At 39.1% G+C, this 24,826-nt stretch overlaps 1 protein-coding gene across 1 annotated transcript in view; it reads left to right on the forward strand.

The window, feature by feature from the left end:
* CLECL1 (C-type lectin-like 1) overlaps positions 1 to 13,077 on the forward strand; it is a 19,247-nt gene extending 6,170 nt beyond the window's left edge. The window contains 4 exon segments of the mRNA XM_011953175.1: positions 5,790 to 5,839; positions 5,841 to 5,960; positions 9,853 to 9,984; positions 12,171 to 13,077. Of these exon segments, the coding sequence (XP_011808565.1) occupies positions 5,790 to 5,839; positions 5,841 to 5,960; positions 9,853 to 9,984; positions 12,171 to 12,188 (320 nt within the window). The 3' untranslated portion in view covers positions 12,189 to 13,077.
* The last annotated feature ends 11,749 nt before the right edge of the window (positions 13,078 to 24,826 follow it).

Raw genomic sequence — 24,826 nt, forward strand, 5'->3', positions numbered from 1 at the left:
GATGGTCTCGATCTCCTGACCTCGTGATCCGCCCGTCTCGGCCTCCCAAAGTGCTGGGATTACAGGCTTGAGCCACCGCGCCCGGCCCCAATTCTTTTAAAGTTAACATTGCTAAGGTTAATAAGAGTGCAAAGGAGACTCTAAATCTTGGAAAAAGTAGTTATGTTTTTCTCTTAATTTTTTTTTTTTTTTTTGACGGAGTCTTGCTCTGTCCCCCAGGCTGGAGTGCAGTGGCAGGATCTTGGCTCACTGCAAGCTCCACTTCGCGGATTCACGCCGTTCTCCTGTCTCAGCCTCCCGAGTAGCTGGGACCACAGGTGCCCACCACCAAGCCCGGCTAATTTTTTGTATTTTTAGTAGAGACGGGGTTTCACTGTGTTTGCCAGGATGGTCTCGATCTCCTGACCTCGTGATCCACCCGCCTCGGCCTCCCAAAGTGCTGGGATTACAGGCGTGAGCCACCGCGCCCCCGCCTTTCTCTTAAATTTTTAATCATTTAGCTTTTGATATGGAATTTCCGTATTATTGGACTTCATGGAATAACTACAAACTAATGGTTCTGGGCTTTGCATCTAATTGGAAAAACGTGTTTCTTCTTTCATTAGTTGTCTAGTTCAACACTGCGTGACAGACTATTCATTATCCAATACTAAATTGTATAATGAGCCCAAAGAGAAAACCTATACTGGAGAAAACAAATCTGGAACAATCACCTCAATAGGTAATGTTATTTTGTATTGCCAAATTCCTGAGTAACCAAGCATGAACAGTAGCTTTGATTTTCTTTGGCAATATCTGAATAGAAGATAAACTTCTCTAGCACAATAGACAGATGGTTTAGATCATTGCTTTTAATGGACTCATTACAATTATGATAAAAATATGAATATGTAAAAGGACAAGGCAAAATGAGACAAATGAGCTTATACCATGAGTTTTAAATGAATTTAAAAGTATTTCATTGAAATAACTGTATTTTATTTCGTTTTTTATCGGGGTATGTACAAGTACAGGTTAGGGTTAAAATTTCTTTCGCTTAAAATTCATGGTCATCACAGATGGTTTTTCAATTTTTTAGTGTTATTACATATTTAGAATTTTAAATGGTAATTTAGTTAGTCTTTCTTTTATTCTCTCATATGAATGTATTTGCATATTTTAAAAGTCATTAGATGGCCTTTATATTTTCTTAGATTATTTGATTTTAATATTTTAATTTACATTTTAATTCTGTATTGAAACATTACATATCTTTTTACAACAATTATATTAGAATAGCTTATTCATCGTGTCCAAATTATAAACTAGAATCAAATTCTGAGGATTCATTAAGACTTTAAGTTGGATTTTGATGCTCCCGAGCCCCCTTAATCACAATCTAAAGACTATATCATACAACATAAGTTAATATTTTTCTTAACTTTGTGAGACATTATCCCCAAAGCAAAAGCACTTTCTTGTAGTCCTTATATCTGTGACACAGGGAGATAATAAATAAAGCTCTGGCTTTAAATGCTTCCAAATCTGTTTTCTTACCCTTATTCTATTGTTATAGATGTATAAGGTACCTCACCTAAGGTTCTACTTTCAATTGATTAGGAAAGTACACCAAATCTAAGTGTGTTTGATCTTAAAATAGCAAAATAGACTTACAATGTGTAAAGTAAAACATAGTTGATGTATTCAACCATCATTCCAAATTCTTTCTCTACTTTCTCTTTGTTTTCTTTCTGGGACCCAAATTAGATGTGCAGTGGGCCTCTGCTTTCTATCCTCCATTTCACCTAACTTCACATTTTGTCCCTGTCAATTTGTGGTAAATTCTTAGCAATATTTTCAGATATATCTTCAAATTCACTATCCCTTTTCCTGTGCCTAATCTGCTCTCATTCACTGAGTTTCTAATTTCAATAAGAGTTTTTGATTCTAGGGACGTATTTTCAAACTTAATGGCTTTTGATGTTTTTTTGTTATGTGATCAGTTTTTATTTCTTCTTTTATTTCTTAAAATGATTTAAACATTATTTTTCATAATACATAGGATTATTCAAATATCTAAAGTCCTTGGTGACCAAATTCATTCTTTGGATTTCCTATTGATATGTTAGCTTGTTTCCTGAAGTGTTTGATGATTTTTTAAAATTTGGTTGACCTCAATAATGGGATTCATAAGGAAAAATTAAGGATGATTTCTTCCAGAGATTAATTGCATTTTCACCTTTAAGAGGGCAGAGTGTAGCTAATGATTTGGATGTCTTGAGGCCCTTTTTAAGGTTTCAGACTGATGAAAATCTCGTTGAATTCTTCCATCGCCTTTCAGTAACCAAGAACTTGTTCTTAGAATCCCAGCACTAATATATAGATTATTACCGTGAAGGGCCACCTTGCCCTTTGAACTCATTTACCAAATGCTGCTCCCCGTTCTGCTTCTAGCTAAGTGCCTTCCATTAGCGATTTCCTCATTTCTTACAAGGAAAGTAATATGTTTAACCTAATTATTTCAGGTTATAATTGTCCCGTAGTGAAAACAGCTTCAAAGAAACAACAGTGTGGTTTCTCCTAAAGCTGTTTCTTTGCGTGCCCTAACATGTTTGTATGCCTTGAAGTTCCTGAACTATACAAATCCAAGTTGCTATTTGACAGACTATAAATAAACTATTATTTATCTATCTTGCTCTACTTTAGAAATCTATTTTTTATAGTCTATGATATAAAAATGGTTGTGAAACACTGCTTCCAGCTATCTAGTCTATCAGAGAAGTGAAATGTAGTTTTTACAGTTTTCCTTAAATATGTCCTAAAATTTTTCAGCTACATAGTTGCTCTACCTTTCACCATAATTACACACTTATTCAGAAAGGGCTCGATTTAGGTACATTACATCAGTCTGAGAAAGAACTTTATAAGCCAGGCAACAGTATGAACTTAATTTGTAAGCAAGACCGAATGTCTTTTGAAGATACGTTGTTTATCTTATACTTTTATGCTTATCCAGATGTCTGCCATTTTTTATGTTCTTCCTCGAATATTCAAGTTGTCATTTAGAAACATTGCCCATCAGCCTGAAAACTTCTTTTAACATTAGCTGTAGTGATTATCTGCTGTCAAGGGGTTCTTTGCATTTTCTGAAAATGCCTTAAATTTCCCACAATTTTTGGAAGATTTTTCACTGGATATAGAATACTTTGTTGACAGTTACTTTTTCCTTTGATAATTTAAAGACTTTTTTACTGTATTCTAGCCCCTATAGTTTATAATGAGGATGATGAAGGATTTTTGCATAATTGTTTTCCTGCAGGTAACGTGCAAAAACTGTTTTCAAGATTTTTATTTTTGTCTTTTAAGGAGTTTGACTGTCTTGTTTATACATATACATTTCTTAATATTTACCCTGCTTAGGTTTTGCTGAACTTCTTGAAAGTGTAAATTTATGAATTTAAGCAATTTGGAAAAAATTCAATTATATCTTCAACTTGTTTTGCCTTATTCTATCTCTTCTCAAGTTTTGAGACTTCAATTCTATGTATGCCATATGTTTTAATATTATTCCACAAGTCCTTGAGGCTCTGAAAATTTTCCAACATTTTTCTTCATATTGGAGAATCTCAAGTTCACTAACTTGTTTTCCTGTTAAATCTTGTTTTAAAGTATATCCAGAGATGTTTTTTATATAAAATATTTTACTATATTTCTCATTCTAAATTTCATTTGGCTCTTTTTTCCTACTGTCCTTCTTTGCTGAGGTATCCTATTTTTTCATTATTTGCAAGCATATTTTCTATTATGTCATTAAGCACAGTTACAACAGCTGCTTTAAAATATTTGCCTGATACTTCTAACTTCTGCATCATCCTTATATTGGGCTACATTGATTGTCTTTTTCCTTTAGAATTGGTCATATTTTTCTGGTTTTTCATGTAAGGCATTTGAGATTATACACTGTACACTGTAAAAGTTATATTGAGAAGTCTCTATTTTCTCATCTATTTCTCCAAAAAAAGTGAAAGTGTTGATTTTCCTTTCTTTTTTTTTTTTTTTTATGGACTTGCTCTGTCACCCAGGCTGAAGTACAGTGACATGATCTGGGCTCACTGCAACCTCTACTTCCCAGACTCAAGCAAGTATCTTGCCTCAGCCTCCCGAGTAGCTGGGGTTACAGGTGCATGCCACCATGACTGGCTACTTTTTTGTATCTTTTGTAGAGATGGGATTTTGCGGTGTTGGCCAGATTGGTCTCAAACTGCCTCAAGCAGTCTGCTCGCCTCAGCCTCCCAAAGTGTTAGGATTACAGACATGAGCCATTGCACCTGGCCAATTTTCCTTCCTTAGCAAGCAATTGGTGTAGTTGGACTTAAATTTAAATCTCTATCTTTGGGGCAGCAGGTCAAATCTCAGTCCAGTTCTCTTGTTCTTACTGTAACCTGGCTTGTGCTTGCATCAGTCAGAGATTTTGGGGAAAAATATACACACAAGTTAGAGCACCCCCTTTATGTTTTTGATTTTATAGAATTGATTCTTCATTTTCAGCATCTGTGGTTTCTCCTAACTCTGTTCTCCGGTTATTCAGGTAAGAAAGGCTACAGGTTTTTTAATGATGTTTTACGCACTCTACATGGGAGTAAAATTGGCCTAAGCCTAACAATTGTAAAAATGATGAACTTTTGCCCTGCCATACCTTCTTTGAAGTGTCATCCCCCCTCCAGGATCTGTCTGGCTTTGTTTACTTTCAATGACTTCAGGTCGTGTATGTGTGTGTGTGTGTGCGTGTGTGTCTGTCTGTGTAAAGAATATCTATTTACAGGAATACTAAATTATTGGTATATCTAGAATACCCTGTATCATCATCTAAATTTGCTGGTAAATATTATAAATTAGAACTATCTGTTAAGAGCACATTTTTAGGTGTCAAGGTCCTTTTGTGTGATAGTAGAGATGAATCTATTTGATTTTGGGGGACCACCTATAGCACAAATTTTACTTGTGAATAACTATTCTAGTGTGATATAAACTCCCAACATTTCTGATGTGCTAGTGGACAACTAATTAAATTTTGTAATTTCTATTTTTCCTTTAAAGTTTTAGTTCCTTGAAGCTTGGATGTTCATTGTTTTATCCCAGTGTCTGGTGCATTTCCTGGCTTATAGAAAACATTATATATATATGTATATATATACACACATACATATATGTATTTATATATATATACATATATGTGTATTTATATATATATACACATATATGTGTGTATATATATATTTTTTGAGACGGAGTCTTGCTCTGTCACCCAGGCTGGAGTGCAGTGGTGCAATCTCAGCTCACTGCAAGCTCCATCTCCCGGGTTCACACCGTTCTCCTACCTCAAGCCTCCTGAGTAGCTGGGACTACAGGCACTCACTACCACGCCTAGCTGACTTTTTGTATTTTTAGTAGAGACGGGGTTTCACCACGTTAGCCAGGATGGTCTCGATCTCCTGACCTCATGATCTGCCCGCTTCGGCCTCCCAAAGTGCTGGAATTACAGGCATGAGCCACCGCGCCTTGCCAAAACATGATATATTTTTAAAAGAATAAATTAAAGGGAAAAAGGATGGATGAGGGAATGAATTAATGAATATACACACGACTTCAATTCTTTTAATTTTTTTCAAATGTACCCTGGAACAAAGCACATACTTTTTTCAAAGAAAGCTTAGCACATAATATAACCAAATTTGAGACCCTGCAATTAGTATATGTCATTAGGATACAGTTTTACATTTCTTTTAATTGCTTATCTTTCTTTCTCTCAGCTTCTTTCAACTTTGCTACTGTTCTTAAATCATGTCCTGCCAAAGACTGGAAAGGTGCATAAGGGAAAATGTCACTGGATTGCTGAAACTAAGAAATCTTGGAACGAAAGTCAAAATGACTATGCCACGAAAAATTCATATCTCATGGTGATTCAACACATTACTGCTATGGTGAGATTTAACATTTAGAGATGACAGCATCTCCCACGTTGGCAGTGAATTTTTTGTGCTACAAATTTGGCAAAAGTATGTGAAAAAAGTTTCAACTTCATGTTCTATTAACTATGCAAATATTAGTTGAATGAATTGTTGACTTACATGATTACCTTTGAGTTTTTTTGTTTTTTGTTTTTTTTGTTTTTGGCTAGGAGGAGGGGAAATTCATTTTATATTTTGTACCTAAGTTCTTGTCTCCAAAGGACCCTTGCTTCTTAGCAGATTCCATTTTGAAATTTAAGAGATTGAGTATATGCTTTCAGCACCCATGTTTATTGCAATGCTCATAAAGGCTGCAGCCAGATATCATGGCAGCTGAAATTAAGGATGATGTTGTGGGAAAAGGAAGGCAGAACAGTATCTCTTACTTAGATTTAGTATTTCCAGAGGATAACTAACATTTAGCTAACTCTGCCTTAATTTAAATTGAAGTTTTGCTGAATGGAGGTTGGACACTACTTTAAACCTTCTCAGTGATAAGGTCAATGTACATGTTAAATTACAAATATTAAATAAGGGTTCTCAGCATGGGATTCAGTATGTTAGAATCACAAACTATGCCTACAGCTCAGTTTCTGCAAACCCGATAGCTAGCAGTGCTTTACAAACCTAGCTGAACATCAGCCATCTGAAAGAACTTAGAAAAGGGCAGCTGTTAAGACATCTGAGGGAAAAAGTCCCTCCTGAGTTTCACAGAAATCCACACCAAGAAAAACTAAAAGAGAAGTAACCTATTAATATCTTCAGTGAAACTAGCATTACCCCAAATGTCAAACTGTAAGACTCTGTCAGGCGCAGCAAACCATGAGCCAAATCAAGAATGGAATTAGGAATTGATAAGAGACCTTTGTTCTTCTAGAGCTCAATTTTAATGAGCAAGAAAGAGGAAGCAGGGTGTAACTAAAAAGCATCTAAAAAGAGTGTTCTCGAAGGAATCAATAATAAGTGATAGCATGGAGCCATTGCGCAATGAATGACTTCACTAAGAATCTCATGTATCTCCTGCTCACAGTCAAAAGGAAAAATGTGAAAATGTAGAACAACATGTCTCTCAGCAAACAATAAACCAGATTTAGGAGAACGGTGGTCTAAGACAACACATTTTAATGGAAACTTACTTCCTCCAGTTTAAGCTTTACCTCTTCACATCATTCCTTAGTAAATATATGAGTCAGACCCAATTGTTCCCTTTCAAGAATAAACAAGAATCTAAAAGGAATTAGTGTATGATTTATGCATAAGCATGTCCCTTTCTAAACATCTCCCAAAAAAGAAAAGGAAAAAACAGATAAAAGGTTACAGAAGAATGTTTACTCCAAGAAATAGAAAATCATTTTCTAGCAATTATTCTCAAGTTCTCAAGTAAGTTAAAGTTAAAATGGCAAAAAAACAAAAAACAAAAAAAGGATTATTAGTCCATCCAGGGTATCCAAGTGTCATCATATGGCAAACAAAATAAGAAGTATGAAGGAAAAAGGAGAAGGGCAGAGAGGCAGGGAAAGAGGCATAGAAAGAAGTAAGGGAGATGTATGGCTTTCAATTCCATGCTACAGATATCGCAGAGAAATGCTGCTACCCCTTCTATAATGGAAAATAGCCAAATTAACCTCTCAACATTTTTCAAATCCACTGAAGAATGAACTTTGTAGAACAACCAACTGGCCAAAATCTATGGTGATAGGCACACGCGAGAGAGAGGAGACGCATCTCACTTATTTAGGATAGAGAAATCCAACACCAGATTCCAGTAAGAATTCAGCCAGGATAATTGAAAGATGGATTGGGGCTAAGTGTAGGGTGGCAGAACAGTGTGAAGCTCCTGGGGTCTGCAGAGTTTAGAGAATCCCACCACCTCGCCCAGGCTATTTCTCTACAAACTGCACCAGACTCTCACAGAAATGATGAGAAACAAGCAGAAATTCTTCGTATCCATTGTGATGCAGACCTGGAGAGAGAAAACAGTGATAATACAGAGGTGGCAGCTGGACGAGGTGGCTCACACCTGTAATCCCAGCACTTGGGGGGCCAAGGTGGTCAGATAACCTGAGGTTGGGAGTTCGAGACCAGCCTCACTGACATGGAGAAACCCCGTCTCTACTAAAAAATACAAAATTAGCCGGGCGTGGTGGTGCATGTCTGTAATCCCAGCTACTCGGTGAGGCAGGAGAATTGCTTGAACCCGGGAGGCAGAGGTTGCAGTGAGCCAAGATCTCAGCCATTGCACTCCAGCCTGGGCAACAAGAGCGAAACTCCATCTAAAAAAAAAAAAAAAATACACAGGTGGCATGAAATTCCACAGAGCACCTTCTCCCCTGTCTGCTATCTACACAATAAAATAAAAGACCTACTGTGTGTGCTGGGGGGAAGGGCAACAAACATCTCCGCCCTTAGGGAACTGGGGGAACAGCATTGCAGGTGGGAGAAAGAGCCAAAACACAAAATCTACTCCTGTAAGAGGGGCAGGAATACACACTGGACCAACGACTACATCCAGGGTAGGGGCAGAGACCTGAGCAGGCCAGGCACTAACATTACAGGCACTCACTCAGTGCCTAAGACTGAGTTCCAGTGAGAGTAGCAATCTCCCCTTCCACTCACTGCCTTGCACTACCAAGATAGCATTTTCCGAAAAGAAGTGAAAGAGAATGCTGCTGGAAGAGAAAAAGAAGAGAAATCAGAATGTGCCAAGTAATCTTCTCCAAGGCACTGTGCAAATGGAAACTAAAATGCCCAGGATGAAGAAGATATTTTTCTGGCAAACAAATCTCCAGATTAAACACCAGCTATCATTACAGGAATTTAAAGTGTGTGAAACAATGAGGATAATCACAGCAAGAACAAATCACAAACCCAAACTAACTCTTTTTAGTTTGGTTGTATTTTTAGAGACAGGATCTCACTCTGTCTCACCCAGGCTGACTGCAGTCATGTGATTATAGCCCACTTGAACTCCTGGGCTCAAGGGATCCACCCTCCCAGCCTCCAGAAGGCCATGCACAACCACACTCTGCTTATTTATTTATTTAGAGATGGGCATCTTGTTATGTTGCCCAGGCTGTTCTCTTTTTTACTTCTTTTTTTTTTTTTTTTTTTTTTTTTTTGAGACGGAGTCTTGCTTTGTCACCCAGGCTGGAGTGCAGTGGCGCGATCTCAGCTCACTGCAAGCTCTGCCTCCTGGGTTCACACCATTCTCCTGCCTCAGCCTCCCGAGTCGCTGGGACTACAGACACCTGCCAGCACGCCCGGCTAATTTTTTGTATTTTTAGTAGAGATGGGGTTTCACCATGTTAGCCAGGATGGTCTCAATCTCCTGACCTTGTGATCCGCCCACCTCGGCCTCCCAAAGTGCTGGGATTACAAGCGTGAGCCACCGCGCCCCGCCTAGGCTGTTCTCAAACTCCTGGTCTCAAGGGTTCCTCCCACAGCAGCGTCATGAACAGTTGCTATTACAGGCATGAGCCACTGCACCTGGCTCCAACTCTTAATGATTAACTCAAACCCCACATTAAAGACCTAGGAGAAGACCTGTGTGCTCACTTCCAAGTACAAAAGCATTTTAATTCAATTCCCACTGTCCTAGACAAGATGAAGATGTACAACTTTCAACAAACAAGTAAGAGGTATATGAAAAGACACACACACAAAACTACCCAAGACACTCCTGAGAATAAACATCACATAATGATAAAGGAGTTGTATTAATATGCTAGGGCTGTCTCAATAAAGTGTCACAGACTAGGTCGCTGAAGCAACAGAAACTTATTTTTCACAGCTAAAGCCTGGAAGTCCAAGATCGAGGTTGTTGGCAGGTTTGGTTTCTTCTGAGACATCTCTCCTTGGTTTTCAGATGATCACCTTTTTGCTGTACCTTCAAATGGCATCTTTTCAATGTCTGTACGTCTCTGATGTCTCTCTGTGTAAATTTCTTCTTGTAAGGACGTTGTCAGATTGGATTAGGGCCCACCCCAATGGCCTCACTGTAAGTAAATTACATCTTTAAAGGTTGTGTCTCCAAATACAGTCACATTCTGAGATACTGAGGGTTTAGGACTTCAAAATATGAATTTTGGAGTAGTACAGTTCAGCCCATAATATTCCACTCTCTGGGCCCCACAGCCCGTAACAAGGGTCAATTACAAACGTGCATGCACCAAGGGAAAGACTGCAGAACTGAAAGGGGAAATGGACAAATTCACAATTGTGGCTGGAGACGTAAACACCTCTTTAAGTAACTAATTAAACTAATAGACAAAAAGAAAAAATAGTAAGGAAACAGAAGAACTAAACAACACTATCAACCAACTGGATTCAATTGACATTAGTGGAAACTCTATACAACAACAGGGATTATACATTCTTTTCAAGTGCACATGAAATGTTCATGTGGATCATATCTGGGGACATAAAAATCTGAAAATATTTACAAATATGGAAAATATAGATATATAAAATGTATATCTCAAATCATAAACTAGAAATCAGTAAAAGAAAGAAAGCGCCTAAATATTTAGAAATTAAGCAACAGACTTTTAAATAATGTATAGACCAAAGAGGAAGAATCAGGGGAAATTTTTAAAATGTATTCTGAGTTGTATAAAAATAACAATATAGGCCGGGCGCGGTGGCTCATGCCTGTAATCCCAGCACTTTGGGAGGCCGAGGCGGGTGGATCACGAGGTCAGGAGATCGAGACCATCCTGGCTAACACGGTGAAACCCCGTCTCTACTAAAAATACAAAAAATTAGCCAGGTGTGTGGCAGGCACCATGTAGTCCCAGCTACTCTAAAGGCTGAGGCAGGAGAATGGCATGAACCTGGGAGACTGCAGAGCTTGCAGTGAGCGGAGATCCCACCACTGCACTCCAGCCTGGGCGACAGAGTGAGACTCTGTCTCAAAAAAATAAAATAAAATAAAAATAAAAATAACAACATAAAGCATCAAAACTAATGGATTTTAGCTTAAGCAGAGTTTAGAGGGAAATGTATAATGTTGAATGCTTATATTTGAAAAGGAGATAATGTAGAATTTATAATCCAAGCATCTACTTAAAGGAAAAAAAAAAAAAAGAAAAACAGAAAAAGAAGAGCAAGCTAAACCCAAAGCAAGCAGAATGGAAGACTTACACTATTCAATTTCGGGTCTTACTATAAAACTAAGTTCGCTAAGATCAGGTAGAATTGTCAAAGTAGAGATATATACATGAGTGAAACTGAAAAGAGAGGCTCAAAATAGACCCAGGCAAATACAGTCAACTGGTTGTTTTTAACATAGTACAAAGGTAATTCATGCAGGAAAGCTATTATCTCACTTGTATGCCTAATTACTATTTTCCAGCAAATAGCTATATCACTTAATATGCTAAGTGAATTCAGCTGTAGGTGACTGAGAAGCAAAACAAGCTTAAACAAGATAAATATTTACTTATTTTATTGAATTTAAGGTCCTTTCAATTATAAGGTGTAAGATTAATATCAATTAGAAAGCAAAAATAAAGTTGCCAATTAAACTACTTCAAGTCATTGATAAGACGTTTCCAATTCCAAAACATTAGCACTGGGGGAAAACTTGTCGTAGAATATATGCAACAGGTGGTCTCTCTGACATAATTATCTGGACTGCTACAGGGTTTCTGCTTATTACACCCATCATCGTTACATGCGTGCCACCACGCCTGGCTAAGTTTTTGTATTTTTAGTAGAGACGGGGTTTCACCGTGTTAGCCAGGATGGTCTCAATCTCCTGACCTGGTGATCCACCCACCTCCACCTCCCAAAGTGCTAGGATTACAGGCGTGAGCCACCGCGCCCAGTCTTGTTTCACTAATTTTCAGACTAAGCTATTTTAAAACACAGAAATACTTCCAGGAATAATAATCATCCAGGACTCGCTGGGTAGAGGGATGGACATGAGAATACTTGACATCATTCATGCTGCTAATGTTTCACCAAGTTCTTAGGATTCCGACCCTGCTAGAGCTGTGTCAGTGCTCTGGTTTGCATCCAGCTCACACAAGGACATGGGGATTGTGGTTTACTTCTCATGTGATTCTAAGATGGAGTCTAGCAAGTGATTCTAGGATGGTCCCATAATAATCCATTCAGTGGTTTTGCCTCAAATGTTTTGGGAATGATATCTCATTATTTTCTTTCTCCTCTCAAATCTAGAAATCCAATCTTTGTTGACATATGCAAGTTCCTAGACTTCAGTGCTGAGGAGATAGAGGCTACAGGCATCCATATGTCTGCCTCTGGGGTCTTCTCAGGAAGAGGCCTGTGATGAAGAGAACAAAGCTCTGCTTGATATCCCCGTTTGAGCAAGAGGGATGGGACAAGTTCTTGGCAGCTACCAGCCACCAGGAGATGGCTGAAATAGACAGTCAATTTCCAGGTTATTGGGAAATTCAAGACCAATAAATAGAATCATCTGGAGGTAAACTCCCTGGGACAGTGTTCATCAAGTTGCCATGCCCTGTCTGAGTCAGAGTTAGTGTTAGTCAGAGATACAGTGAAGTCGAAGGAGGATGAAGAAGAGTGACTGGTGATAGCAGATAAAAGAAATATGAATCAGTGGGATAAACGAAGATGACCAAGTTTGGCGAGAAGACAGTATTGTGAGAGAAGGTATCCCAAGACAGAGTGAGACACAGATATAGGAACAGGATCCTGGGCCTGCCTGCTCCAGGAAAAGCATGGAAAAGGCAAGTTGTGAGGGCAGAAGACAGTCCCACAAGAACATGAAATACAGTCATGCAAAGGGCTGGGGAGGCAAACCACAGTGGTGAGAACGAGCCAGAAAGGAGATGTGGGGAGCAAGGACTCATGGCAGAGAAGGACCTGGTAACCAAGATAAGAAAGTCAACTGTGAAGGTGAGGTAAGAACACATGACGGATGAGTGGAACCCAGGGGCCAGAAAGTCTTTGAAGGCAGAAGATACAAGGCAATTTGTGGGCAGGAGGGAAAAAAGTAATGAAAATGTGCAGGCCAATGTCAGAGGGGCCTCTGATGGCAGAGAGGAGGCCAATGGTGTCAGTAAGGAGTGCTGCAGGAACAGGACCCAATGTGACGTTATGAGAAAATGAGAAAAACTGAGATAGTAAGGGAGAATCAGAGCCAAGATCGGAACTAATGATGAAAGTCCTCCAAAGAGAGGTCAGAACAAGAAGATAGAATAAAGGCCAGAACTGGAGAGAGCTCAGCGGTGGGTGGGGATGGTAACTGGACCTCTGGAGTGTCAGCTGGGAGAGCGGATGCTGAAGGTAGAGGAGTAAACAACCAAAAATTTGTGAACGAGAGCTAGAGAAAGGAAGAGAGATTGTTTGATTGATTGATTGATTGATTGAATGAATGATGATTGCAAGGAACTGATTTACACAATTGTGAGGGCTGCGTAGGCAAATCCCAAATCCACAGGGTATGCCATAGGAAGGACAGGTTGGAAACTCTGACAGGAGTTGATGCTTCAGTCTACGGTGGAATTTCTCCTTCCCCAGAAAACCTCAGGACTGTCAACTGATTGGATAAGGTCCGCCTACATTATTAGGAATGATCTTTACATACAGTAAACTTATTTGTAGCTGTTAACTATATCTACAAAATACCTTCACAGCAACATCTAGACTGGTGTGTGATTGAATGACTGTGTACTGAAACCTAGCCAAGTCCACACGTAAAACAAATCATCACAGTCCACACGTTGTCAATCCGATACTCATACATAATCTCCTTAAACCATACTTAATCTCCAAATGAAGATGATAACAAAGGCATAATTCTGCCTAAAATGACACAACTATCTTGCGTGCAACTAAGAATATGCAAAACCTTTCCTCAAAAAAACGATGCAAAGTCTTTGTGTAACATTCACTCTTCTTGATAATCATGTAACTGAAATATTGAGATGTAACATTAAATAGCTAAATCTTTCATCCACCCTTTCTCAAAGAGACATGTGACCATGTTATCTGGGTGACTGAAAATTTCACTGTATTCCACTAGTGAGAGTAGGAAGCTGGCAGATGGCAGGTATACATGTAAAGTTCACTGTTATTAATACATCTTATCTTAAATGGTAAAAGGATAAGAAAGAGAGGAAAACAAAAAATGTTTGTGCTCTCTCTATATACAGTATATCAACAGGTAAATAATATAGATGTATATTATTTGAATATACATATATACTTATACATATATTTTTATATATGTATATATTCTTTGTATATATACACACAAAAATATATTTTGTATAGACTTTACATATAAATAATATATGCATAGCAAAATAAGAAAGAAATACAATAATTACAGTCCTCATTTCTGCAACAGTTACCTAATCATAGTTGGTACTTATTAATACCTTCTATCAATATGCATTCCATATTTCCTTTGCCCTCAGCAAGTGTCTCAGCTAGTTGTGCTTCTTTGCCTAATAGAGTAACACAAACATCCACTCCTGAAGGGTCTGGACCATCCTGAATTGAACTGTGATTTTCCAATGACCTTAATTACAGAACACGGTAGTATTAAATATTAAAAGATGCCTGCAAGGGATCTCCTGTATTCTAGACACACTCTTCCTCACTTCCAGTGTATATTAGAAGTCCAGTTTTCCCTTAGAATCTGTATCACCCACACCAGTCAGTACAGTAACTCCTTTCTTGGCCTTGCTGATTCAAAGGCATGAGCAACCCAAAGTGGCCAAGTGGCAGTCTTCACTTCCAGTTCAAAGGAACTATTATTGTGACCATGGTGGAAGAATGATTCTCTTTGGAACGCAGACCACTAGATCAGCTGAGCACAAGGTCACAGGAACGAGAAGAACATTTTTTTCTAGTGGATCACTAGAGATAAAAGTGTACGGGCCACTGATGTTTTCACTCCTTGATCCCAGAACTTTGAAAACTGGCTATGGGGAAAATGGGGCCACATATTTGGTGCTGACGTAGAGCATATCCCGCCTCTAGAACCCAAGAGGCCCACTAGACATTGAGCCTCTTTTTTGGTTGTAGGCGGGGCCAGATGCAATAATTTGTCCTTCACCATAGAATGGATATCTTGACATTCCTCACACCATTAGACCCTCAAATTTTTTACTGAGGAGTAAGTTCTCTGAAATTTTGTCAGATTAATTTCCCACTCCCTGGCTTGCAAATGTCTCGTCAATAGAGTAGTCACTAATTCTTAATCACGAGGTCCAATCACCAGGTCCAGTATCATCAATATAATAGACCAGTGTGGTGTCTCGTGGAAATGAAACATGATCAAACTCCCTGTGGAGTAAATTATGACATACGACTAGAGCATTGATCTGTGTCTGAGGTGGGACAGTGAGGGCGTATTGCTGGACTCTTCCAGCGAGAGCACACTGCTTCTGGTGGTCTCTGCGGACAGATATTAAGAAAAACATATTCGCCAGGTCAGTAGATGCATATCCAGTAGGGTTAATTTGCTCAAAGATTGAAACTGTATCTGGAACAGCAACGGCAACTGGAGTCACTACCAGGTGAAATGTACAATAGTCCACCGTCATTCTCCAAAATCCATCTCTTTTTTGCACAGTCCAAATAGGTGAGTGGCATGAGGATTTATTAGTAATTGCCACCCCTGCTTTAAATATTTGATGGTGGGACTAATCTCAGTAGTCTTTCCAAAAATGTGGTATTGCTTTGATTTATTTTCCTTAGTAGAAACAGTTCTAGTGGCTTCCACTTGGTCTGTCCTATCATAATCACTCTAACATCACAGGCCATTCAGTTAATGTGGGAAATCTGCCACATTCCTACCTCGCTTGTGGAAGGCAGTGATGTTTTCGGTCTTCTGCTATTAGTGTTAATTCCAAGCCAGTGTCCAGTAACCCCCCCCCCAAAATCTGACTATTTTCTTTTTATTCCAATGCACAATCACCCAGTATGTGACTGAGAGACTTAGGAGTCACCCAGGTACGTGGTCACATGTCTCTTTGAGGAAGAGTCAGTGAAAGATTGAGTTGTATACATTTAGCCAGCTTAACAGAATCCTTCCTCTGCAGACTTAGCCGTCCTCACTTAATTGAAGGGGTTCTGGGTCTGGAAACTGATTCAAGTCTGGAAATTGATTCTGGAGTTGTGACTCTGTGCTGGTGATTCAACTTAGACTTCTGTTAGCTAGACCTAGAATTGTTCTATACAAGGAAGGGCATTACAGATTCTTCGGTCAAGGGAGGAAATTGCCTGTTAATTTCTACAGGCAATGGTGGAAGGGCGACTTCTACTGGCAAAAACGACTCAGCAGAATTTAGAGTTTTGATGTCCCTAGCTTGGTTTGGATATTTCCATACAATCCCATTCTAATTTTTGGGATCCCTTTTTTTTTCCATCAATGCCACCACTTTAACAGAAAAAATCCTGCAAGGTTAGGTATTCCATTTATATTGTAATGGGATCATTACAATTTATGCCCTTGCAAAATAAGAATATGGTTTGTTTTGTTTGGTTTTGATTTCTGTTGTTGTTTTGGGGTCGGTTGGGTTTTGTTTTTCAGAGATCTAAGCCCTGCGGCTATAGAAAATAAAGATTTCCTTCAGGGAAGACATCAAAGTTTTCAGACTATTTGAACAGAGCTTGAGCTGGGAATTCAAAGTCCTAAGGTCATTGTTTCCTTCCCCCAGTTTTTCCAGTGCAGTTAGAAACAAGCAGCTCATCTCACTGTAGTCCTCAGTTTCGCTAAAATGTTCTAAGGCATAAAATACATAACCACCCAGAACCTTGTCTTTTATAAGCATTTGATCGGGAGGATTCGGTGGTGATGTTTTACCTAACTCTACTGCCATATCATACCATAGGGCACCAGTGCCGTCTTTACACTGGAAACGGAGTCACTCATGCAATTAAATCGAGAACTAATTCCAGAAACCTGACAGTCAATTCAGAATGTTCATCCTGAAGATTCTGCTTCTCTAGAACCTCCCTCCGTGCCCAAATCGGTATCCATCAAGTCTAATTGAGTATTACGAGGGCCAACTGAGCCTCCCTTTGCAGAGGAGACAGAACCTAGAGCACTGGGAAGCCAATGTTTGTATGCATGTGTTGGCCCAGGGTTATTGTCACTCTGAAAGGCTGGACATTTTGGCCGTAAGAAGGGTTAAATGACCCGAAGGGTTCAAAGGCCCGTCACCCTGCTAGTTGCACCCAGGAGCAAAGATAGAGGACTCAGGAGAGGGAAACATGAAGTTAAGCAGGTCCTTTAGCCAAATTCAGCAAGCCAGGAGCCCTGTGGTCAGAGTGGGCTGGATGATGGCCCCTATGGGGTCACTCAAGAATTCCAGGGTAAAGTATCCACAGTAAGATAACGGCCTAGAAGGAAGACTCCATCCGTCCTCTTTGAGATATTTGGATCTCGCGTGGTTGACGTCTCAGGATTCTGTAAGTCTCGGGACAAGAAAATGTCAAAAGAGCACCACCTGCCGCTACTAGAAAGGCAGCTGGGACAGCCTAAAATGTGAGAGACCTCCCAAGGGCTCTTTAGGAAAATCCGGTATGGATAGGAAAGTGGAAGCACTAGGGAAAAGATCCACACTCGCTCCAAATCCAAAGCTAAGCAGCCTGGGCTAGAGAATTTCCTTTTTAGACGGAGACGGTTACATTTCTATGGCTAAGTAAGACCAGATGGCAGCAGACAAGGGAGAAGGTCTAACACAGGGCCTTGCACTGCAAAATAAACTGCTAGACTGGACACATTGACCACAGGAGCCCGAGAATTTCCAGAGAATGAAATTTCCCTATAAGGGTAAGGCGAGGCAGGTGCAGGGTAACAAAGAAAGGAGAAGCCCAGAGGACCAGACCGTCCTCCTTCTCGGTCCCCTCACAATGCGGTTAACAATGGTTTTACCTCTGGGCCAAATCCCTGGAAATTTTCCAGATACTTCTAGGGACTTGCCAAGCCTGTCCTTGCACCTGTTGTGTCTGTCCGGTAACAAAGCCAAGCAGTGCAGGCTCTTTCCAGAAGATGGCGCCATTAAACAAAAGTGTTCGGCCGGGCGCGGTGGCTCACACCGGTAATCTCAGTGCTCCGGGAGACCGAGGTGGAAGGATGGCTCGAGCCCAGGAGTTCAAGATCAGCCTGGACAACATGGCAAAACGCCGTCTCTACAAAATAAAAATTAAAAATTAGCGGAGCGTGGTGGTGCGCTCCTGCAGTCCCAGCTACTCTGGAGGCTGAGGCAGACAGACCATTTGAACCCAGGAGTTAGAGGTTACAGTTAGCTGTAATTGTGCCACTGCACTCCAGCCGGGCTGACAGAGCGAGACTCTGTCTCAAAAAAAAAAAAAAAAAAAAAGTAATAATAATCATAAGGTTATAGTTACAGTTTCTGCTTAGGAATAATTTCTGCCTCAGGAATTTACAGTTTGCATTTCTGTTTCTGGAACCACTGTATTAGGTAGATAAACAGAGAGTTGAGATTATGTCGGGAAGAATTGCATAGTTAAGCCAGCACCTTCCTCCACTCTTTCTTCCAGAAATCACTCAGAAAGAGGAATCCATCCAATGGGGTCTCTCTCCTAGACCCCCTGATGCTTCATGACAGCATGCAATCATGAAGGCGTGAAGGCCAGCGCTTCATGCCTTTATCTCCCCTGATTTCAATAAATGTTTTTACTACTCATTTCAATTCTCTAATAAATTATTACCTGAGGATGATATGCAACATGTTGTGTCCATTTGACATGGTATGTCTTTGCCCACCATTGAATACTACAAGCTGTAAAATGTGTCCGGTGGTCTGAAAAAGTATAACTCAACAGCCCAAATTGGTACAGTATCTTTTGTTACAATCATTTAATAGTATTTCAAGCACTTGCATCTACCAGTTACATCTACTATGAAAGCTTAATACCTGGGGCTGCGCGCGATGGCTCATGCCTGTAATCCCAGCACTTTGGGAGGCTGAGGCAGGTGGATAACGAGGTCAAGAAATTGCGACCATCCCGGCCAACATGGTGAAACCCCATCTCTACTAAAAATACAAAAATTAGCAGAACGTGGTGGTGCGCGCCTGTAATCTCAACTACTCACAGGAGGCTGACGCAGGAGAATTGTTTGAAGCTGGGAAGCAGAGGATGCAGTGAGCCAAGATCGTGCCACTGCACTCCAGCCTGGTGACAGAGCGAGACTCAAGAAAGAAAGAAAGAAAGAAAGAAAGAGAGAGAGAGAGAGAGATTTGAAACCTTCAGTCTAAGTTTTAACTCCAAAATATTGTTCATATCTCCAAATTTAGCACAAATGGAGTTGCACCAGTCTCTCTCATTCATTCTGGAGTAGGTTTTAGGTTAGTCAATGCACCTTCAGCCTTGCTCAGTGCACTGTGTGCCTGATGTCTCATTCCTAGGCGAGAGTTTGACCTAGGTGAGTAGTCATTCCAATTCTCAGTACATACTTTCTTTTCATTTTATTTGAATGTTTAGGATTGAATTTGTAGTCATCTATAAAATGGATGATTCTTTATACAGGAAGTAATTGCAATATTATCAATCCCTTCCAAAGGAGTAAAAAGAGAATCATACTATGCCTTTTGCCTTTTTTTCTTTTCTATGTTTGGGTTGATTTAACTTTTTATTTGATATTGATGAAACAATTAGAGTAATTTCCTTGGAACATCTTCATGATCAGTTTTACATGCCTGATAGTTTCATCATCTGCCAACTTCCATGACAACATCATTACTTTTGGAAACATCTCTTACATTAACCTCTGCTCTCTAACCCCATTGTTCATATTATTTCCTGTGTTAATTGGATAGTTATTTCATTTCATAATTCTGTTTGGACCCAAAACTTCACAATTCTTACACAATTGACTACCATCTCTTCGTTGTTTATATGATTTACTGTAACATGTGGATCTCCATCTGTCTTTATGGTTTCTTGTTTTATTCCTTGGAGTTTTGCAAGGAATCTCTAATATCATTGCCAAGGATTTAGTCAGGATCTTTTTTGGGGGGGGGGGCATATTTATTCTTATCTTTTGACTTTGCACTCAGTTCATTTTTATCTATATCTTTTTGATCTGGATTAAGTGTCTATTCCAACTTGTAGTGATGCTATAGCTTCATTAGACATTTTTGGGCAACCAGAGATGAAAGTTTCACTTGTCAGTATGAGGCAGGGCACTGTTCATAATTTCAGCAACGCTTTGGGAATTCACTACATAAGAAGCTGCTCCGCCTTGGATGTAAGCAAGTTCATGTCGGGTGCTCTGGGACTGTAGGTTCAGAGGCAATGTATCTTTTGTCTTCTCAGGTGAATCTGATGGCAAGAGTTTGAAATATGCAGTTTGGGCATTATGCTGAACTTCATAAAAGTCAGATAAGGCTTTCTGGTTAGAAGTGTTGCAGGAGCACTGGCAGCTTGCTCCGGCTTTTTGTTATTTGGAAAAAACAACCTAATTTTCCCATAAGCCAATATGACAGAACTCATATTTTATAAAAATATGTTTTTTCTGTGATCTGATATTTCATACAAATGAATCAACGTTATTTTAACAAAGCTCTATTTTAGTTGTATACTCTTTTGTTTGCAGAAAACTGATAAGAGGAGCACAATCATATTGGGCTTTAGATCTTAGCCTCCTGCCAAGGAAATTATGGAATCTTTGTGAATTGTGGTTGGTTACATAGTTTATAAACCAGAGATTTCGTTTCCTCTTCTTATTTATGTAGGAAGTACAAGCTTCCTAGTATTCTCTTCTGCAAGCTAGAGAACGAGGAAAGCCAGTGTTGTAATCCAGTCTGAGTCCAGGGCCTTAGAACCAGGAAATGTCTTCATGACTAATACGTGAAGTATTATTAAAATATGCCTAAATCAAACAAAGCATAATTCTCAGTGTAAGGCCAAAAGTCTGGGAAACTGGGGAACTCCAATGTCTGAGAGTAGGAAGAAATGAATGCCCTAGCTTTAGAAGAGAATGAATTTACCCTACCTGACTTTTTGCTCTGTTTGGGCAGGGCCTGCACGAATTGGATGATGCCTGCCAACACTGGTGAAGGTAGATCATCTTTACACAGCTTAGTGATTACAACACCAATCTCTTTCAGAAAAGCCCTCATAGACACATCCAGAGATAATGTTCTCCCTGTTGAGTATACCTTATCTCCATCAAGATGACGTGTAAAATTAGCCATCACACTTCACTGGACAGTTTTAAAGTGTTTTCAAAATGACTGTTACGTAAAACAGAAAGCCAATCATCTTTCACATAATTGAGACCCACCCTGAAGAATGAGAGATAGCTGTAATATATTTACAGTTCGCTGCCTTTCAGAGTATTTACTCAGAATTATACTAGAAGTAATTTCATGAAAATAATATTTTATTGTACAACCTTTTCATTCTACTTCAATGAAAAGCAGGCATGAACATTACTCAAGCTTCAAATTTTACTGAAAAGTAAACATTTTAATTAAGCTTAAGGAAAAAAGAAATTTTCTGAGATTTCCAGTGTATACCGAAGTGTCTTTCCATTAAGAATAATTAAAAGTCACAAAATATGCTGATAACTTGCCAACTGAGGGAAATATTTAGTGGTATAGAAATCAGCGATGAGAAATGTTGGCTCCAACCTCATCCCAAGCGTCCAGTAATACCATAGCACTGTTTGAAATGCACTCTTAAAAATTATAAAAAAGTTAGAATGTCTTGCCCAATGTTTTATATGAAGCAGTCTTACTGAAATAGTTGTTTTAAAGCAAACCCTTTTCCATCACTCTATGTTAATTTTAAAAAGTGGTTATTATGTAATGATAAAATGTTCTGGGTAGTAATTTCCGAACTATGACCTTGGTTTGTTAATGTTGAAGAGAAAATTAGGAGCCTCTTGTATCTGCTAAACTGTGAATATTTTTGCTTTGTTTGTTGTTGTTGTTTGTTTTCTTCAAGTCTTGAAAAATACTAGCTGATGCTTGGGCAAAGCTGTTTCTCTATTTGGGATATAAATTAGAGAAAATGGATTTTAAGAATTAGAAAATACGAAGCAACACAAATAATGCTTTATTGCCATTGCTTGGTTTTTAAGCCAAATATGACAGAAAGGTCACAGCCTTCGGGGTGCCCCTGTTTGACCCTAGACCCAGGTGCTGCCAGCATCTGGGCCCAAATTCCAACCCTTCCCCCATTCCTGGTATTGTGCAACTGACAGTGAACTGTAGTCCTGTGGAACTTATTCAGCTGCAGCTAAGCAGCTGGAGATAATCCTGAGTAAAATTCATTTATTGATGAGAAAAAAAAAGACTTTTTTACAGCTGATTGAATTGTGTATTCCAATGAAAAGGGAGAAGTACTTATAGAACACTCCTAGATTATATACTTCCAGAATATAGAACAAATTCCCAGATTTGGGATTAGAGTTTATAAATATATAATTGTTATGCATTGTGTATTTTTTATATAATATATAATACATCATATTTAGATGTAACAAATTATATTTGTTTAAAATTAAATGATAATCATATCAAAAAGGGAAAACAAATGTTTTAATGTGCTTAGTACTTAATATCTACTAGACTTTGTGCATCACATAATTTGGTGCTCTAGGAAAAAGAGCTGAAGGATTTACCCCAAACTTACATGGCTTTCCTGATCCAGCCTGATAGGAGGCCCAGCAGCAACACGGCAGTACTCCACAGCGCCACCTACTGATACTAAAGGCTGGAATGATGTCTATTGGAGTTTTTTTTTTTCTCCCAGTTTCCGAAATTAAAAAAAAAAAAAAATTAAAAAAAAAAGGAATGAGGGGAGTAAAGCCAGTTTTCAGGTAGCATTGCCAGACAAAATACAGGTCGTGTACTTAAATTTAAATTTCAGGTCGGGCATGGTGGCTCACACCTGTAATCCCAGCACTTTAGGAGCCCAAAGTGGACAGATCATGAGGTCAGGAGATCAAAACCATCCTGACCAACACGGTGAAACCCATCCTTACTAAAAATACAAAAAAAAAAGAAAGAAATTAGCTGGGTGTGGTGGCATGCGCTTGTAGCCCCAGCTACTCGGGAGGCTGAGGCAGAAGAATCGCTTGAAGCCAAAACAGGGTGGCTGCAGTGAGCCGAGATCGCGCCACTGCACTCCAGCCTGGGTGACTGAGCAAGACTCCATCTCAAAAAAAAAAGAAAAAAATGAATTTCAGATAAAAGGTTTTTTGTAGTATATTATTTTTAAAAACTATTCAATGATACTTATTAAAGCACTGTTAGCAAGGCTTTAGTCAGGACCTTCGGGATAGGTAAAGGGACCCCTGTAATGAGGTTTTGCAGTGAGGGAGAGATATTGGGCCAACTCCAAATACAACATGGTTAAGTGGAAGTGTATAGCCAAGGACCAGTGTGGGAGTCAGTGGATGGAAAATTGCTAACAGGAACATTAGGCATAAGGGGGAATCTGGCTAAAGCAACCCCACAGGATTCGTGCAGAAGACAGGTCAGGGTGAACAGACATACCTGGAGGATGGTGGGTGAGGAACCTGATCAGATATCCAGAGTGATCAGATATCAAGGATGGGTGGTTCTTGCTAAACTACCTTAGCAGGGTTATTTGCTAAAACTGAATTGTATAAGGAAATCCACACATGGGACTAGCCAAAGATTTAGAAGGCTGACTAAAGTTTTCCCAAGCAAAGAACTTTTGTCAGTATGTCCCAAATGTAATATGGAATATACTATATAGAAGATGATTTGCAGTTTATCTGAAATTTAAATATAACCCTAGTTATACTCTATTTTTGTTTACTACATCTGGGAACACTACCCATGGAAAGCATCCCTGGGATCTTTCCACCAACCCAAATTAATCCAGATATAGCTTTTTAAATTTTTCAAAATTCTGCATTAAAGGCAAAGCTGAAGGTATGGGAATTTCTCTAAGGGCTGCCAATCACTGCAGAGAAATATCTCAGGCCTGAATTTGTTCCCACTCTGAAAGTTAAGGTCATTATTAAGCTGCTCTGCTGAGAACAGTAATATGTAAATCTAGGCAACCAACGGTCTTGAACCTCAATGATAGTAACCACCTGGGGTTTCTGATCACCAGTTACTGTATCATCTGGAGCTACCTAATCCCTAGTCTTCACCTAGACATCTTCATATGGAAACACTGAATTGCAAACAAAGCAATTACACTGGAGAAAGATTTAAAAGAGAAACTGAATGAACAGATTCTTGCATTTGAAAAGATAATATGAAACATAATTTTTCCCTCAGAACAGAATGGGTGAGAATGCAAACATTCTAAAAGGTATGAGGTGCTATCTAATTGTGGTTTTAATTTCCATTTCTCTAAATGATTAGTGATACTGAGGCTTATTTTTTTTTTCTATAGCATTAGGCCATTTGTATTTCCCATTTTGAGAAAGGTCTATTTGGGTGCTTTGCCCATTTTAAAATCAGGTTTATTTGTTTTCTTGCTTTTGAGTTGTTCGAGTTCCTTATATAGTTTAGTTTGAATATTAACCCCTTGTTGAATATACAGTTAGCACCCAAAGTAAAACTTCTCCCCCTCTGAAGTTTTGCTAAAAATCAATTGACAGAGGCAGCTTAATAGGATAAATGGCAAACAAATCTGTAAAAATGCATGGAGAGAATCACAGAGTCATCACCCCACCAATAGGGTATAGATGGTGAAATACCCTTGTTCTTAGGGGAAAGGGAGATAGAGAAGTGTGGATGATTTGGGGGGAATAGTAAATAATTTGGGGAGAACTTAATGGGGTGAAGATCACACAAGTGGGCTGGGACAAAGTCTATTGGGCTTGCAGAGAAGACAATGGTTTGTGAGAAAAATCTATCCAGGTGTGTTAAGAG

Source organism: Colobus angolensis, unplaced genomic scaffold (genome assembly GCF_000951035.1).
Source record: "Colobus angolensis palliatus isolate OR3802 unplaced genomic scaffold, Cang.pa_1.0 Scaffold11, whole genome shotgun sequence".
Classification (NCBI taxonomy): domain Eukaryota; kingdom Metazoa; phylum Chordata; class Mammalia; order Primates; family Cercopithecidae; genus Colobus; species Colobus angolensis.